Source organism: Gobius niger, assembly GCF_951799975.1.
Source record: "Gobius niger genome assembly, chromosome: 22".
Classification (NCBI taxonomy): Eukaryota; Metazoa; Chordata; class Actinopteri; order Gobiiformes; family Gobiidae; genus Gobius; species Gobius niger.
Window position 1 is genome coordinate 4,111,968 of NC_136873.1, and position 16,950 is coordinate 4,128,917.

General features: G+C 36.6%; 1 protein-coding gene across 1 annotated transcript; it reads right to left on the bottom strand.

Annotated features, from left to right (window-relative positions):
- Positions 1-219: 219 nt before the first annotated feature.
- On the bottom strand, positions 220-16,950 carry dnajc25 (DnaJ (Hsp40) homolog, subfamily C, member 25). Its single transcript, XM_079581358.1, has 5 exons — positions 16,610-16,950; positions 6,951-7,103; positions 4,831-5,204; positions 2,380-2,479; positions 220-594 (listed from the first exon to the last, which is right to left on the bottom strand). Exons 1-5 carry the CDS (start codon positions 16,943-16,945, stop codon positions 472-474), a joined length of 1,086 nt encoding a protein of 361 aa, XP_079437484.1. The 5' UTR covers positions 16,946-16,950; the 3' UTR covers positions 220-471.

The window sequence follows — 16,950 nt, forward strand, 5'->3', positions numbered from 1 at the left end:
TCTGACATTTCAACAAGGAAGTGAAACAACAAACATCACTCGCCAATCCTACTATTTCTCCAGGGCTTTAGTGGTAAAACCTTTGGGAAACACTACGACAATGACTTTTTGACAACCCTATTCCCCTGGAACAAAACATAACCTGGAATGTTCCGCCGTGTCTTTAAATAGCCGTTTAAAGAAGCACGAGAGCAAAAAAAAGCACACATTCCACTCACGCTGTTTTACATGTTTTATACAAATCAAACGAGTTACACCCAGAAAGGTTTGGACTCCCCTCCGGCTTTGCCCACGCACTTCAGCGTTGCCCCTGTGGGAGGAGGGAACTGCAGTCTGTGCTCTCGCCACTAGATGGGGCTGGAGCTGAGCCGGCGGCCGCGGTTTCGGTTTCCACGTTGCAGTGAAAAGGTGCAATAAAGGCCCAGGATGAGTGAAGCCTCGCGATGACCCCCCAGGGAGACGCCCCCGGGCTCAGTCGTCGGCGAAGGTGAGCCGCCCCGGGCCCTCGTTCCTCATCCACCTGCGGTACCTCTTCATGCGCGGGTCCGTGGCCATGCGCACTTTCATCTCCTCCTCCTGCTCGCACCGGTACACCTGTTCAAGCACAGCACACTCTTGTTATTTTATTTTCCTCTGAGAGCAGCGCAGCGGCAGCTCTCTAGTTTTTGTCACATTTTTGTCAATTTTTTATCACATTTTTATCATTTTATGTCCCATTTTTGCATTTTTTTTGTTGAATTTTTATCACATTTTTGTCATTTTTTTTTGCAATTTTTTGTCAATTTTTTGTCAATTTGTTGGAATTTTTTGGAATTTTTTTTGTCAATTTTTTATCACATTTTGGTCATTTTTTGTCACATTTTAGCAATTTTTTTTGTCGAATTTTTATCACATTTTTGTCATTTTTTGCAATTTTTTTGCAATTTTTTGTAATTTTTTTGTAATTTTTTTGTAATTTTTTTGTCACATTTTTATCACATTTGTGTCATTTTTAGCAATTTTTTGGAATTTTTTTTGTCAATTTTTTATCACATTTTGGTCATTTTTTGCAATTTTTTTGCAATTTTTTGTAATTTTTTTGTAATTTTTTTGTCACATTTTTATCACATTTGTGTCATTTTTTTGTCACATTTTTGTCATTTTTTGTCAATTTTTTCGTCCATTTTTTTATCACATTTTGGTCGTTTTTTGTCACATTTTTGTAATTTTTTTGTCACATTTTTGTCTTTTTTTTTGTCAATTTTTTGTCAATTTCTACTTATCCATTTCCTCACCTCTCCATCTCTGGCTAAGCTTCATCCTTTCATCGCGGAGTAAAAACACTTTACAATAGGAGGAGCTTAGAGTGTTATTGCCCCCTCCCCCCCCAATAATAAACATGGTTGATGACGCTTAGCAGTGTTCATTTTGGCAAGTAAAAAAAATTACGAAAAAATAATTATGCTTGAGACTTAGACTTACTCATATGATATAATATAATATAGATAATTGATGTAGCTTAAGCTAAATTAATATATAAAATAAAGAAATAAAGTAAAAATTATGAAATCAACTGGAGTTTCATATAAAACTAATCTAAATGAACAGGGCGCTAAACTTAAAGCTTGACAAAATAAAAAATAATCCATGTGCAGATATAACATACCCGTGTTTTGTTGTATAAAACAAAAAATAGTGGGAATGTGTGTATATATACGTGTAGAAACGTATATGTGTGTCATATCTGCTTATACAGGAGGTTGCAAAATTCAAACTGCTGACATAAATGAAGAATTTTATTATCTTAGTTTATTTATTTTTATTGATTGAACTATTTATTTATTTTGCCGCTGTTTTCTCCTTCTTTGTTTCTGTTTTTCTGTTTATTGTTAAGAAGAAAAAAAAAAAAGAAAATAAATAGTTAAAAAAAAGTTATTGCATGAATAACCAGGAAGTGAAACGACTGGATATAATATTGCGTTGAAATTGAACGGTGATAAAGATGTGCTTGAAATGACAAATATCTGCAAAAGGCCCAATAACAGTTTTACTTTTGGCACTATTCAATTAATGACTTGTAGTGCCTGGCAAGTACCACCTCATATACATGTAACATCTGCCTTGTCAAGTACTAGGCTGTGCACACATGAAGCATAATCCCAGGTCAAAAACATCTACAGTGGATTGATATAATGAAAAGTTTTCCTTATCCGTTAGCCTGCTCAATGTATTTTCCTAAAGCCGTTAGCATTAGCCGTCAAAACGTTGCAAATTATGAACGATCCAGATATTTTCAGCTGTTACATACAACTACAAGTCCTCTGAGCTAAATGCTAAGTTTCTGCTTTTTGTGGGTTGGATACACATGCACATATTGGCCGCACGTGGGGGGGTACTCGCCTCGTAGTTGTCCCGGATCCACAGCTCCCTCTGCAGGAAGCCCTCCACGGTGCCGTCCTCCAGTGTGTCGAACTGGGACTGAGACATCCTCATGTTCTTCCTGAGATCACACACACATCGTTTACATTCAGGCTTCACACGGACGATAAAAACTAATGTAATAAAATAAAACCGGCTCCTGCTGGAATATCAGTATAAAATAACGGTCAAGCATGTCGGTGTTGCACAATAAAAATCCCCCAAAATTGGCCTTAGAAACGCCCATATCGGTCGACCTTTAGGGGAGACTATGGCGCCCCCTGTGGTCTCTTTTCAATGGACTGTACTAAGACACAGTAACAGCTGGATTAATGGACATAAATCTTGGGGCAGTTCAGTGTTTTAACCTCTTAACTTTCGCCTGAACCGAGAGGATCTTTTTCCTAATGTCATCAGTTTTTTTTTCCATCATTTTTTTGTTGGGTATTCAACTCATTTTTGTAATTTTTTTAGTCACATTTTTTGTCAATTTTTTTTGTCAATTTTTTAATCAATTTTTTGTCATTTTTTGTCATATTTTTGTGACTTTTTTGTAATTATTTTGTCACATTTTTTCGTCAATTGTTTATCTTTTTTTTTATCTTTTTTTTGTCACTTTTTGTCATTTTTTCTGCAATTTTTTCTGCAATTTTTTCGTCCATTTTTTCGTCCATTTTTTATCAATTTTTTGTCATTTTTGTCATTATTGTCTCTTTTTTGTAATTTTTTTGTCACATTTTTTCGTCAATTTTTTGTCATTTTTTCGTCAATTTTTTATCAATTTTTTGTCACTTTTTGTCACATTTTCATACATTTTTCGTCACTTTTTTGTCACATTTCCATCATTGTTTTCGTCTCAGTTTTGTTGCTATTTTCACAGCTTTTTTCCAGAAGCTTTTGGATTGGGCTAAAGCCAAACTGGAGAAAATGTGCTCGGTTCAGGTGGGAGTTAAGGGGTTAAGGGGTTCACACAAAGGTTACAGCATGTCGCGGCTATTTCACACCGCCACACAGAGCACAGTAAGACTGAAGACTGTGCGGAATCTGCTTTGAGCAGGGGCGAATCCGAGCATACAGGGGCAGGGGCATTATAGGGGAACCACAGACAGGAAAACAGTCAGAAACTCACAAAAATAAAAATGTTATTCATCAGACTGCTCGGAAAAAAACAGTTAATGTTTAAAAGACTCTTGTTTCAATTCTTCTGATGGAGGCACCCCGGGCCCCCTGCCTTAAAATACTGCCCCAGTCACTTTGTACATAGACTGGAGAATTCAAAATATATACATTTTCAAAATTGTGTTGCTATTGAATAAGTTTTATATTGTTTGTTACATATTTTCAAGATTATAAACACTCGACTATGACTCGACCCCATGACCAATTGCCTTGGACCTTTACGACTTGGACTTGACCCGAGACTTGCATTTAGTGACTTACTCCCACCTCTACCGATACTTGAACGATACGATACCTATAGTAAAATATTTGTTCTCTAGAACCAGAAAACGAAACAATAATGTGTGGAAAATCAGCAAATTTACAATATCCAGTCCATCAGTGTTAATTTTGACAACATATTTTATTTTAGTTTTAGTCTTAGTCTTTTGACTAAAATGTAATTTAATTTCAGTCGAGATTTAGTCAAAAAAAAAACACTAGTTTTAGTCGACTAAAATTGCATGTCAATTTAGTCGACTAAAATTAAGACTAATTTAGTTGACTTATATTTATAATATTCATCATAATCATATTTAATGTTGTTCCTCTGCTTCATGGAGCTTCTCCACATGAACAAAGCTCAGAGCTGATCCTTTAGCAGAGAATTTACATGATCTGAGGCTCTTTCAGACGCTCAATACAAGTTTGGATGATTTTAGTCTCTCCTTTTCATTTTTATTTAGTCTTATTTTAGTCGACTAAAATATCTGGACATTTTAGTCATAATTTTAGTCTCATGAGAAACTTTTAATTTAGTTTTAGTCACGAAAATATCACTTTGACTAAAATTAAGACTAAATATTTTAGTCGACGAAATTAACACTGCAGTTTATCTCCAGTGTCAGGAAACGAGTGAAAAATAGGGAATGATTTAGGAAAAAAATAGGGACTCTTTGCCACCCAAAAAATGGGGGGAATAGGGAGGATATTAGTAATTAAAAAAACAAATTTGAAAACAAGAAAAAAATGAAAAAAATACCTATCGTATCTACCTACCTATAGTATCGAAATACTACTGGTAATGAAAAATAAAAGTATCTTAACTCTTCTGATACCACACTGGTACCACTTAACAGTACACAGCCCTATATCCAAGCAAACGGGTACTCCACCCTCAAACTGGGATTATCTGTGTCATCAAGTCTATGCGAAACAAGCCATGTTTTTCAACACGATTGCGACTCACAGCGCAGCCCTGTAGTTGGCGAGTACCTGATGAGGTAGAGCTTCTCCTCGGGACCGTACTCCTGCCCCCGCAGCCTGAAGCGGTAAACCCAGGACACGTACCAGGCCAGGTAGCGCCCCAGGCTGACGGGCGCCAGCACGATCTGCAGCAGCAGGATGTCCCACACGCTGGGCTTCTGGTAGCTCCCCTTGATGTCGATCTTGGTCTTGATGATGTGGCGGATCACCTCCTCCTCGTGCTCGCGGATCTCCTCTTTGCTGCGCCGGTTCTTGCCGCGCTCTTTGGCGCCGCGGCTGAGCAGGCCCTGCTCGCGGGCGATCTCCGCCGCCTGCAGCCGGTACTTGGGCACCGTCACCAGGTAGTTGATGGCCTCGTTGTAGCTGCTGTGCCAGCTGTAGTACTGCGCACACAGAAGACACACATTTTTGTTGAATTTTTGTCACATTTTTGTTGAATTTTTGTGCCAGCTGTAGTACTGCGCACACAGAGGACTTTCATCAGGATATATTTGTAACTGAAAATTAAGTTTGTTTGGCTTATCAAATCGGCCTATCAGCAACAAATATAGTAAAAAATTGTATAACATTCTAACCTTTTGTGCCCGGAAAAACATTTTATTGCAATGGATTTCTCATATGTCCCCTACTGTTTCTGGATGGAGAAAGCTTATATTGGAATATATCCCACTTGACTTTCTAACATGCCTGGTAGTGATGGGTCGGTCGCGAACGAGTCGGTACAAAGAGTACTCTTTGTCTCCGGCTCTTTTATGTGAACGATGAGAGCCGAGTCTCACCTGTGAGCCGTTTTTTTTTTTTTAAGGTTGCATGTTTATCAAGCTCTACGTGCACCACTCGTGCTACATTAGAGAAATATAGATAGAAACAGGCAAATGCTAAAAAAGAAAAGTAAGAGAATGGAATCGGGGAGAGAGGTAGAAAGGAGGTGAAACATCTGCAGCCCTGTCCGCCAGGAATGAACCTGCTGTTTACACAAAATCAAGATAGTCTAGTAGTAATAGTAATAGTCTACTTTGAGTGCATGAGTAAGAATGTTCTTTACGTTGTAAGCCAACAATGTAAGGAAAAAAATATATATGTGTGCTTTCTAATCTGACCCACCCCCACCCAAACGTTGCTGTATTTATTGGTTTATTTGGAAGAGCGGCATGGTAGCGCAGCGGTTAGCGCCTCCGCTTCACAGCTAGAAGGTCCTGGGTTCGATTCCCACCAGGACGGGGCCTTTCTGTGTGGAGTTTGCATGTTCTCCCCGTGTCTGCGTAGGTTTCCTCCGGGTACTCCGGTTTCCCCTACCACTAAAAACATGTGCAATAGGTGAATCCTCCAGCCAGGTGATTCTGACCAGCCTCTGGCTCCACATCATGGAGATGGGTCCCCGGGCGCGGCACGGCCGTCGACCACTGCTCCTTACGGGTCGCCCCAGCGGCATCGAAGGATGGGTTAAATGCAGAGGACAAATTTCCCTACGGGGACAATAAAGTAAACAAACAAACAAAAAAGGTCCGGGACAGTGCATATTAACCTCTTACCCCCGCCTAAACCAAATGCATTCTGTCCTCTTTTGGCTGTGTAACACCTCATGTGAAAGCGAAGACCCACAAAACTGACCTTTTTCCTCGCGTTTTTTTTTTTTGTCACATTTTTGTTGAATTTTTGTCGAATTTTTGTCGAGTTTTTGTCAAAAAAATGTTGTCGATTTTGTGTCACATCTTTGTTGAATTTTTGTTGAATTTTTGTCGAATTTTTGTCACATTTTTGTCACATTTTTGTTGAATTTGTTGAATTTTTGCTGAATTTTTGTTGAATTTTTGTCACATCTTTGTTGAATTTTTGTAACATTTTTGGTGCTTTCTTCCCAAGAATCTTTTTGACTAGGGTAAAGCAAAACTGGAGAAAATAGGATCCGTTCAGGTGGGAGTTAAGAAGTTAATGAACACACCGGATTGCAGTCATGGGCTAATCTGCATCAGAGAAACCCGAGTACTCAGAGGAAACCTACGCAGATACAGGGAGAACATGCAAGCTCCACACAGAAAAACCCCGTCCAGGTGGGAATCGAACCCAGGACCATCTATCTGTGAAGCACAAGTGTTGACCCACACATCACTACAGGGAGGGTAGATGACCTGGAAGAGCGAGATGGCGCAGATGGAGATGAGGATGACCAGCCGCACGTCCACTTTGGGGGCCAGGCGGCGTCTGTAGTAGGCGTAGTAGTGCTGGTAGTACTCCTCCGGGTGGTCCAACATGTCGTCATACTCCCGCCGCGAGTCCTCATCCTGCAGCAGACACACGGACAGACATATAATCCATATACTGCACAAAAATACCCGACAATAATCACGATTTCAAACCTTTATATTAAACATACTACATTATTCATTATTTACATGTGCTTTGTACCACTTTTATAAATGATCTTGACTTCATTTACATTAAAAGAAACAGGAAACCACTGTCCTATTTAACCTCTTAACTCCCGCCTGAACCGACAGCATTTTCTCCAGTTCAAGCTTTACCCAAATCCTGTAGGCCAGTGTAACGCCTCATTTGAAAGCTAAGACCTACAAAATTAAATGGATCTTTTCCTCACATCAGATTTTTTTTCCATCACTTTTTTTGTTGGGCAGTCGACTCAATTTTCGTGACTTTTTTGTCACTTTTTCGTGAAATTATTCACATTTTTTTTGTCAAATTCGTATAACTTTTTTGTCAATTTTTTGTCACTTTTTAGTCAATTTTTTCCTCCATTTTTCGTCAAATTTTTCTCACATTTTTGTCAAATTTGTCATTTTTTTGTACATTTTTTGTACATTTTTTGTCACCTTTTCGTCCATTTTTTCCTCTATTTTTCTCACTTTTTTGTCAAATTTTCGTCAAATTATTCGCATTTTTTTTGTCAAATTCGTATAACTTTTTCGTCCATTTTTTGTACATTTTTCGTCAAATTTTTCTCACTTTTTCGTCAAATTTTTGTCCATTTTTTGTCCATTTTTTGTCACTTTTTCGTCCATTTTTTCCTCTATTTTTCGTCAATTTTTTCTCACTTTTTTGTCAAATTTTCGTCAAATTTTTCGATTTTTTTGTCCATTTTTTGGTCACTTTTTCGTCAAATTATTCGCATGTTTTCGTCAAAGTCTTATCACTTTTTCGTCCGTTTTTTCTCACTTTTCTCACATTTTCATCCTTGTTTTCATCTCAGTTTTGTTGCTACTTTCACACCTTTTTTTCCAGAAGCTTTTAGATTGGGGTAAAGCTGGAGAAAAAGTGCTCGGTTCAGGTGGGAGTTAAGGGGTTAAAAAGGAACAGATCAACCCCAAATGAATCTTATTTATAATTATAAAAACTATCATAAAAAGTCATTCATTTGTGTGTCAGTGTTGGGTCCAAGTGCTAAAAACTGCAGTGCTGCCCCCTGCTGTCTTCTTCTTGACCTCTATTGACTGAACACTGTGGAGCACTGCGGCCTCATTAATATGCATGACGTCATCAAAAGTATCGATATCGGAATAAAATAATACTATAATACTACCAGTCAGACTCCTCCTCTGTACCGTCTCTGACACTCAGACTGTAGGTGTCAGTGACAAAATAAATAATTACTGTAAAGTAGCCTTTTGCAAACACAGCAACTTGAGAGCTGTGTTTGCAGAAAGTGTTTAACTTTGAAAGATGATAACATGTGTGTCCATATGTGTCATTTAAAAAGCTTAATAATGTACACGACTCAAAACAAGGACTAAGGATTGTCCCTGTAGTGTTGCCTTACAGAGGATGAATATAGTCACACTTTTTCCTTTTGAAGCTGCAAAAGTTACTTTTCATCACACTTACATGAAAAGATTTGCCGTGTTATGAACATCGACTCCTTTCGTGCTTTCAGACGGGAGTCAAGGCTTTAGTCGAGTTGTGACTTTCAACTCAACTTCAGACGCAACACAAAGACACATTATCGCAACATTGCCGAGTGACCTTTACTTAATACTGATATCAAATACTACATGTTCTCATTTTATGCAGCTCTTTTGTTCTCACTCATCTCACTCACTTCCAATGACTTTTCCCCTCATTTCCAACAAATATCCTACAATTGGAGTGAATGCACTTGTGCTCCTTTCATATTGTGATCATTTTTGACCATTTAATTTGCTTTAACCTCTTAACTCCCGCCTGAACCGAGAGCATCTTTTTCCTCACGTCATCAGATTTTTTTCCCATCATTTTTTTGTTGGGTATTAAACTCATTTTTGTAACTTTGTCATTTTTTTGTCAATTTTTTATCACATTTTTGTCACATTTTTTGTCCATTTTTTGTAATTTTTGTGTCAAATTTTTGTCATTTTTTGTAATTTTTGTGTCACATTTTTGTCATTTTTTTCCGTCAATTTTTTATTCAATTTTTGTCTTTTTTTATATATGTATTTTGGTCATTTTTTTGTCACATTTTTGTCATTTTTTATCACATTTTTATCACATTTTGTCACATTTTTATCAAATTTTTATCACATTTTTGTCATTTTTGTGTCACATTTTGTCACATTTTTGTCATTTTTTTCGTCAATTTTTTATTCAATTTTTGTCTTTTTTTTTATACATTTTGGTCATTTTTTTTGTCACATTTTTGTAATTTTTTATCAAATTTTTATCACATTTTTGTCAATTTTCTTGTGACATTTTTGCCACTTTTTCATCAATTTTTCGTCACTTTTTTGTCACATTTTATCATTGTTTTCGTCCCAGTTCTGTCGCTATTTTCTCACCTTTTTACCAGAAGCTTTTGGACTGGGGTAAAGCCAAACTGGAGAAAATGTGCTCGGTTCAGGCGGGAGTTAAGGGGTTAAACAACTTATGGTATAACCTGACATTCTGACCAGACCAAGCTTTGGCCCCCTTTGCCATCCCTGGCATAATTATAAAAACTATCATGAAAAGTCATTCATTTGTGTGTCAGTGTTTGGTCCAAGTGCTAAAACCTGTAGTGCTGCCCCCTGCTGTCTTCTTCTGGACCTCTATTGACATCGGAATACAATAATACTATAATACTACTAGTCAGACTCCTCCTCCTGGACCGTCTCTGACTCTCAGACTGTAGTACCTTTAAACCAGTTACTGTCCCATCGACAGAGGTGTCAGTGACAAAATAAATAATGACTGTAAAGTAGCCTTCAGCAAACACAGCAACCTGAGAGCTGTGTTTGTAGAAAGTGTTTAACTTTGAAAGATGATGATACCTTCTGCTCCACTAAACTTCTACAAAATGCTCCAGAGTCAAAAGTCCATATGTGTCATTTAAAAAGCCTAATAATGACTCAAAACAAGGACTAAGGATTGTTCCCGTAGTGTTGCCTTACAGAGGATGAATATAGTCACATTTTTTCCTTTTGAAGCTGTAAAGTTACCTTTCATCACACTTACATGAAAAAATTTGCCGTGTTATGAACATCGACTCCTTTTGTGGTTTCAGACGGGAGTCAAGGCTTTAGTCGAGTTGTGACTTTAAACTCAACTTCAGACGCAACACAAAGACACATTATCGCAACATTGTCAAGTGACCTTCACTTAATACTGATATCAAATACTAAATGTTCTCATTTTGTGCAGCTCTAACACTCATTACTCATATCTCACTCACTTCCAATGACTTTTCCCCCATTTCCAACAAATATTCTACAATTGGAGTGAATGCACTTGTGCTCCTTTCATATTGTGATCATTTTTAACCATTTCATTTGCTTTAACCTCTTAACTCCCACCTGAACCGAGAGGATCTTTTTCCTCACGTCATCAGATTTTTTTCCCATCATTTTTTTGTTGGGTATTCAACTCATTTTTGTAACTTTTTCGTCATTTTTTTTGTCAATTTTTGATCACATTTTTGTCACATTTTTAGTCATTTTTTTGTAATTTTTTTGTCAAATTTTTATCACATTTTTTGTAATTTTTTGTCACTTTTTTGTAATTTTTTTGTAATTTTTTTGTCAAATTTTTATCACATTTTTTGTAATTTTTGTGTCACATTTTTGTCATTTTTTTCCGTCAATTTTTTATTCAATTTTTGTCTTTTTTTTATATATATATTTTGGTCATTTTTTTGTCACATTTTTGTAATTTTTTATCACATTTTTATCACATTTTGTCACATTTTTATCAAATTTTTATCACATTTTTGTCATTTTTGTGTCACATTTTGTCACATTTTTGTCATTTTTTTCGTCAATTTTGTATTCAATTTTTGTCTTTTTTTTAATACATTTTGGTCATTTTTTATCAATTTTTTATCACATTTTTGTCAATTTTCTTGTGACATTTTTGCCTCTTTTTCATCAATTTTTCGTTACTTTTTTGTCACATTTCCATCATTGTTTTCGTCTCAGTTTTGTTGCTATTTTCACAACTTTTTTCCCAGAAGCTTTTGGATTGGGGTAAAGCCGAACTGGAGAAAATGTGCTCGGTTCAGGTGGGAGTTAAGCTTTGGCCCCCCTTGCCATCCCAGGCGCCCCCAGGGTTGGGAAACGCTGTCATAAACTACTTCCTTGTGGCTCGACGGGGGTCTGACTAAACATAGGTTTTGGGAGTCAAGGCTTTAGTCGAGTTGTGACTTTCAACTCAACTTCAGACGCAACACAAAGACACATTATCGCAACATTGCCGAGTGACCTTCACTTAATACTGATATCAAATACTAAATGTTCTCATTTTGTGCAGCTCTAATATTCTCACTCATCACTCACATCTCACTCACTTCCAATGACTTTTCCCCCATTTCCAACAAATATTCTACAATTGGAGTGAATGCACTTTTGCTACTTTCATATTGTGATCATTTTTAACCATTTCATTTGCTTTAACCTCTTAACTCCCACCTGAACCGAGAGGATCTTTTTCCTCACGTCATCAGATTTTTTTTCCCATCATTTTTTTGTGGGTATTCAACTCATTTTTGTAACTTTTTTGTCATTTTTTTGTCAATTTTTTATCGCATTTTTGTCACATTTTTGTCACATTTTTTGTAATTTTTTTGTCAAGTTTTTATCACATTTTGGTCATTTTTTTGTCACATTTTTGTCATTTTTTGTCAATTTTGTGTAATTTTTTTGTCAAATTTGTATCACATTTTTGTCAAATTTGTCATTTTTTTTGTCATTTTTTTGTACATTTTTTGTCACTTTTTCATCCATTTTTTCCTCTATTTTTCGTCAATTTTTTCAATTTTTTTGTCCATTTTTTTGTCACTTTTTGGTCAAATTATTCGCATGTTTTCGTCAAAGTCTTATCACTTTTTTGTCCATTTTTTCGTCAAACTTTTCTCACTTTTTGGTCAAATTTTTGTCCATTTTTTGTCACTTTTTCGTCAGTTTTTTCTCACTTTTTTCACATTTTCATCATTATTTTCGTCTCAGTTTTGTTGCTATTTTCACACCTTTTTTTCCAGAAGCTTTTAGATTGGGGTAAAGCTGGAGAAAAAGTGCTCGGTTCAGGTGGGAGTTAAGGGGTGTTAAAAAGGAACAGATCAACCCCAAATGAATCTTATTTATAATTATAAAAACTATCATAAAAAGTCATTTATTTGTGTGTCAGTCCAAGTGCTAAAACCTGTAGTGCTGCCCCCTGCTGTCTTCTTCTTGACCTCTATTGACTGTGAACACTGTGGAGCACTGCTGCCTCATCAATATGCATGACGTCATCAAAAGTATTGATATGGGAATAAAATAATACTGTAATACTACTAGTCAGACTCCTCCTCCTCTGTACCGTCTCTGACACTCAGACTGTAGTACCTTTAAACCAGTTACTGTCCCATCAACAGAAGTGTCAGTGACAAAATAAATAATGACTGTAAAGTAGCCTTCAGCAAACACAGCAACCTGAGAGCTGTGTTTGTAGAAAGTGTTTAACTTTGAAAGATGATGATACTTTCTGCTCCACTAAACTTCTACGAAATGCTCCAGAGTCAAAAGTCCATATGTGTCATTTAAAAAGCCTAATAATGCACATGACTCAAAACTGTTCCCGTAGTGTTTCCTTACAGAGGATGAATATAGTCACATTTTTTTTCCTTTTGAAGCTGCAAAGTTACCTTTCATCACACTGACATGAAAAGATTTGCTTTGTTATGAGCATCGACTCCTTTTGTGCTTTCAGACGGGAGTCAAGGCTTTAGTCGAGTTGTGACTTTAAACTCAACTTCAGACGCAACACAAAGACACATTATCGCAACATTGTCAAGTGACCTTCACTTATTACTGATATCAAATACTACATGTTCTCATTTTGTGCAGCTCTAATATTCTCACTCATCACTCACATCTCACTCACTTCCAATGACTTTTCCCCCATTTCCAACAAATATTCTACAATTGGAGTGAATGCACTTTTGCTCCCTTCATATTGTGATCATTTTTGACCATTTCATTTGCTTAACCTCTTAACTCCCGCCTGAACCGAGAGCATTTTCTCCAGTTCAGCTTTACCCAAATCCTGTAGGCCAGTGTAACACCTCATTTGAAAGACCTACAAAACTAAATGGATCTTTTTCCTCACATCATCAGATTTTTTTCCCATATTTTTTTTGTGAGTGTTCAACTCATTTTTGTAAAAAAGTTTTAATTTTTTTCTGATTTTTTTTTATTTTACTTTTTGTCACTTTTTTCGTCAATTTTTTGTGAAATTTTTTGTGACATTTTTGGCACTTTTTCATAAATTTTTCATAATTTGACTTTTTTTTTTATCACATTTTTGTCACATTTGTCATTTTTTTATAATTTTTTGTCACATTTTTTGTCACATTTTTGTCACATTTTTAGTCATTTTTTTTGTCAATTTTTTATCACATTTTTGTCACATTTTTTGTCCATTTTTTGTAATTTTTTGTCAATTTTTTGTCAATTTTTTGTAATTTTTTTGTCAATTTTTTATCACATTTTTGTAATTTTTGTGTCACATTTTGTCACATTTTTGTCATTTTTTTCGGCAATTTTTTAATAAATTTTTGTCTTTTTTTTAATACATTTTGGTCATTTTTTGTCATATATTTGTCATTTTTTATCAAATTTTTATCACATTTTTGTCAATTTCTTGTGACATTTTTGCCACTTTTTCATCAATTTTTCGTCACTTTTTTGTCACATTTCCATCATTGTTTTCGTCTCAGTTCTGTCGCTATTTTCACAGCTTTTTTCCAGAAGCTTTTGGACTGGGGTAAAGCCAAACTGGAGAAAATGTGCTCGGTTCAGGTGGGAGTTAAGCTTTGGCCCCCCCTTGCCATCCCAGGCGCCCCCAGGGTTGGCAAACGCTGCCATAAACTACTTCGTTGTGGCTCGACGGGGGTCTGACTAAACATAGGTTTTGGGAGTCAAGGCTTTAGTCGAGTTGTGACTTTCAACTCAACTTCAGACGCAACACAAAGACACATTATCGCAACATTGTCAAGTGACCGTCACTTAATACTGATATCAAACACATTTGTTCTAGCCTTGTTTCAGTCCTGACACAACTATTGCTTTTAGACTGAAAAAAAAAGCGAACTGAATTTACGTGTTGAAATGGTTTGATAAAATTGTGCATTAATCGTTATCCAATGTGTGTTATTTTTCTCATTTTGTGCAGCTCTAACATTCTCACTCATCACTCACATCTCACTCACTGCCAATGATTCCCAACTTTTTCCCCCATTTACAACAAATATTCTACAATTGGAGTGAATGCACTTTTGCTCCTTTCATATTGTGATCATTTTTGACCATTTAATTTAAGGCAACTTCTTTTAACCTCTTAACTCCCACCTGAACCGAGAGGATCTTTTTCCTCACATCATCAGATTTTTTTCCCATCATTTTTTTGTTTTTGTTGGGTGTTCAACTCATTTTTGTAACTTTTTCGTCAATTTTTTATCACATTTTTTGTCAAATTTTTGTAATTTTTTTGTCAAATTTTTATCACATTTTTGTCAATTTTGTGTCACATTTTGGTTATTTTTTTCATCCATTTTTTATTAAATTGTTGTCTTTTTTTTAATACATTTTGGTCATTTTTTGTCACATTTTTGTCATTTTTGTGTCACATTTTTGTCATTTTTTTCGTCAATTTTTTATTCAATTTTTGTCTTTTTTTTTATACATTTTGGTCATTTTTTGTCACATTTTTGTAATTTTTATCAAATTTTTATCAAATTTTTGTCAATTTCTTGTGACATTTTTGCTATTTTTTCATCAATTTTTCTCACTTTTTTCTCACATTTCCATCACTGTTTTCGTCTCAGTTTTGTCGCTATTTTCACAGCTTTTTTCCAGAAGCTTTTGGATTGGGGTAAAGCCAAACTGGAGAAAATGTGCTCGGTTCAGGTGGGAGTTAAGGGGTTAAACAACTTCTGGTATAATCTGACATTCTGACCAGACCAAGCTTTGGCCCCCCTTGCCTTTTTTTTGCTGAATTTACGTGTTGAAATGGTTTGATAAAATTGTGCATGAATCGTTATCCAATGTGTGTTATTTTTCTCATTTTGTGCAGCTCTAACATTCTCACTCATCACTCACATCTCACTCACTGCCAATGATTCCCAACTTTTCCCCCCATTTTCAACAAATATTCTACAATTGGAGTGAATGCACTTTTGCTCCTTTCATATTGTGATCATTTTTGACCATTTCATTTGCTTTAACCTCTTAACTCCCACCTGAACCGAGAGCATCTTCTCCAGGTCAGCTTTACCCAAATCCTGTAGGCCAGTGTAACACCTCATTTGAAAGCTAAGACCTACAAAACTCATCTAAATGGATCTTTTTCCTCACGTCATCAGGTTTTTTTTCCATCATTTTTTGTGGGTGTTCAACTCATTCAATTTTTTGAGACATTTTTGGCACTTTTTCATAATTTTTTGTCAATTTTCGTCACATTTTTGTACATTTTTGTCACATTTGTCAATTTTTTGTCATTTTTGTACATTTTTGTCATTTTTGGTCAATTTTTTGTGACATTTTTTGTGACATTTTTGGCAATTTTTCATAAATTCTTGTCATTTTTTGTCAATTTTTTGTCATTTTAATCATATTTTTATCATTTTTTGTCATTTTTTTTGTCACATTTGTCATTTTTTGTCAAATCTTTGTCATTTGTATCATTTTTGTCATTTTTTAAATTTTTGTGACATTTTTTGTGACATTTTTGGCAATTTTTCATAAATTCTTGTCATTTTTTGTCAAATTTTGGTCATTTTTTTGTCACATTTTTGTCACATTTGTCATTTCTTTGTCAATTTTTTGTCATTTTTATCATTTTTTGTCTTTTTTTGTCATTTTTCGTCAATTTTTTGTGACATTTTTGGCACTTTTTCATAAATTTTTGTCACATTTGTCATTTTTTGGTCAAATTTTTGTCATTTTTATCACATTTTTTGTCACATTTTTTGTCATTTTTATCACATTTTTTGTCACATTTTTTGTCATTTTTTTGCCACATCTTCATTGTTTTCGTCTCAGTTCTGTCTCTACTTTCACACCTTTTTTCCTGAAGCTTTTGGATTGGGGTAAAGCCAAACTGGAGAAAATACTCGGTTCAGGTGGGAGTTAAGGGGTTAAACAACTTCTGGTATAACCTGACATTCTGACCAGACCAAGCTTTGGCCCCCCCTTGCCATCCCAGGCGCCCCCAGGGTTGGGAAACGCTGCCATAAACTACTTCGTTATAAGTTTGGATTCCTGAAGCCCCCCCGCGGTCACAGTAAGTCCACGTCACCAGAGACCCCCCCCCCCAGGACCGACTGAGCCCCGTAAACAAACCCGCTCCAGACCTTCAGAGTCTCGTAGGCCGTGGCGATCTGCAGGAACCGCTGGTGCGCCTCCTCCGCGCTCTCGGCCCCGGCCTCGGCGCGGAACCGGTCCGGGTGGAAGCGGCGCGCGAGCTGCCGGTACGCGCGCGCGATCTCGGCCTTGGCGGCGTCGCGCGTGACCCCGAGCACGTCGTAGCAGACCTCGGTGCCGCAGTACAGGCCCTCCAGCAGCGCGCACGCCGAGCGCACCGAGCAGAGGCACAGCAGCGGCAGCAGCAGCGCCGTCCGCCGCCCCGCGAGCCGCTCTGGGGCCGCCATGTTCACGCCGCGCCGCGTCGCCAGGAAACACGTCAGCATTGGTG

Bases quoted from the DNA above. Each gene is read 5' to 3' on its own strand.
- dnajc25 (XM_079581358.1), bottom strand. From the start codon at position 16,945: ATGCTGACGTGTTTCCTGGCGACGCGGCGCGGCGTGAACATGGCGGCC. The intron at 2,480-4,830 runs GTACTCGCCAAC...GTGTGATCTCAG, and splicing joins GAGAAGCTCTACCTCATCAG to GAAGAACATGAGGATGTCTC. The intron at 595-2,379 runs GCGAGTACCCCC...GTGCTTGAACAG, and splicing joins GGATCCGGGACAACTACGAG to GTGTACCGGTGCGAGCAGGA.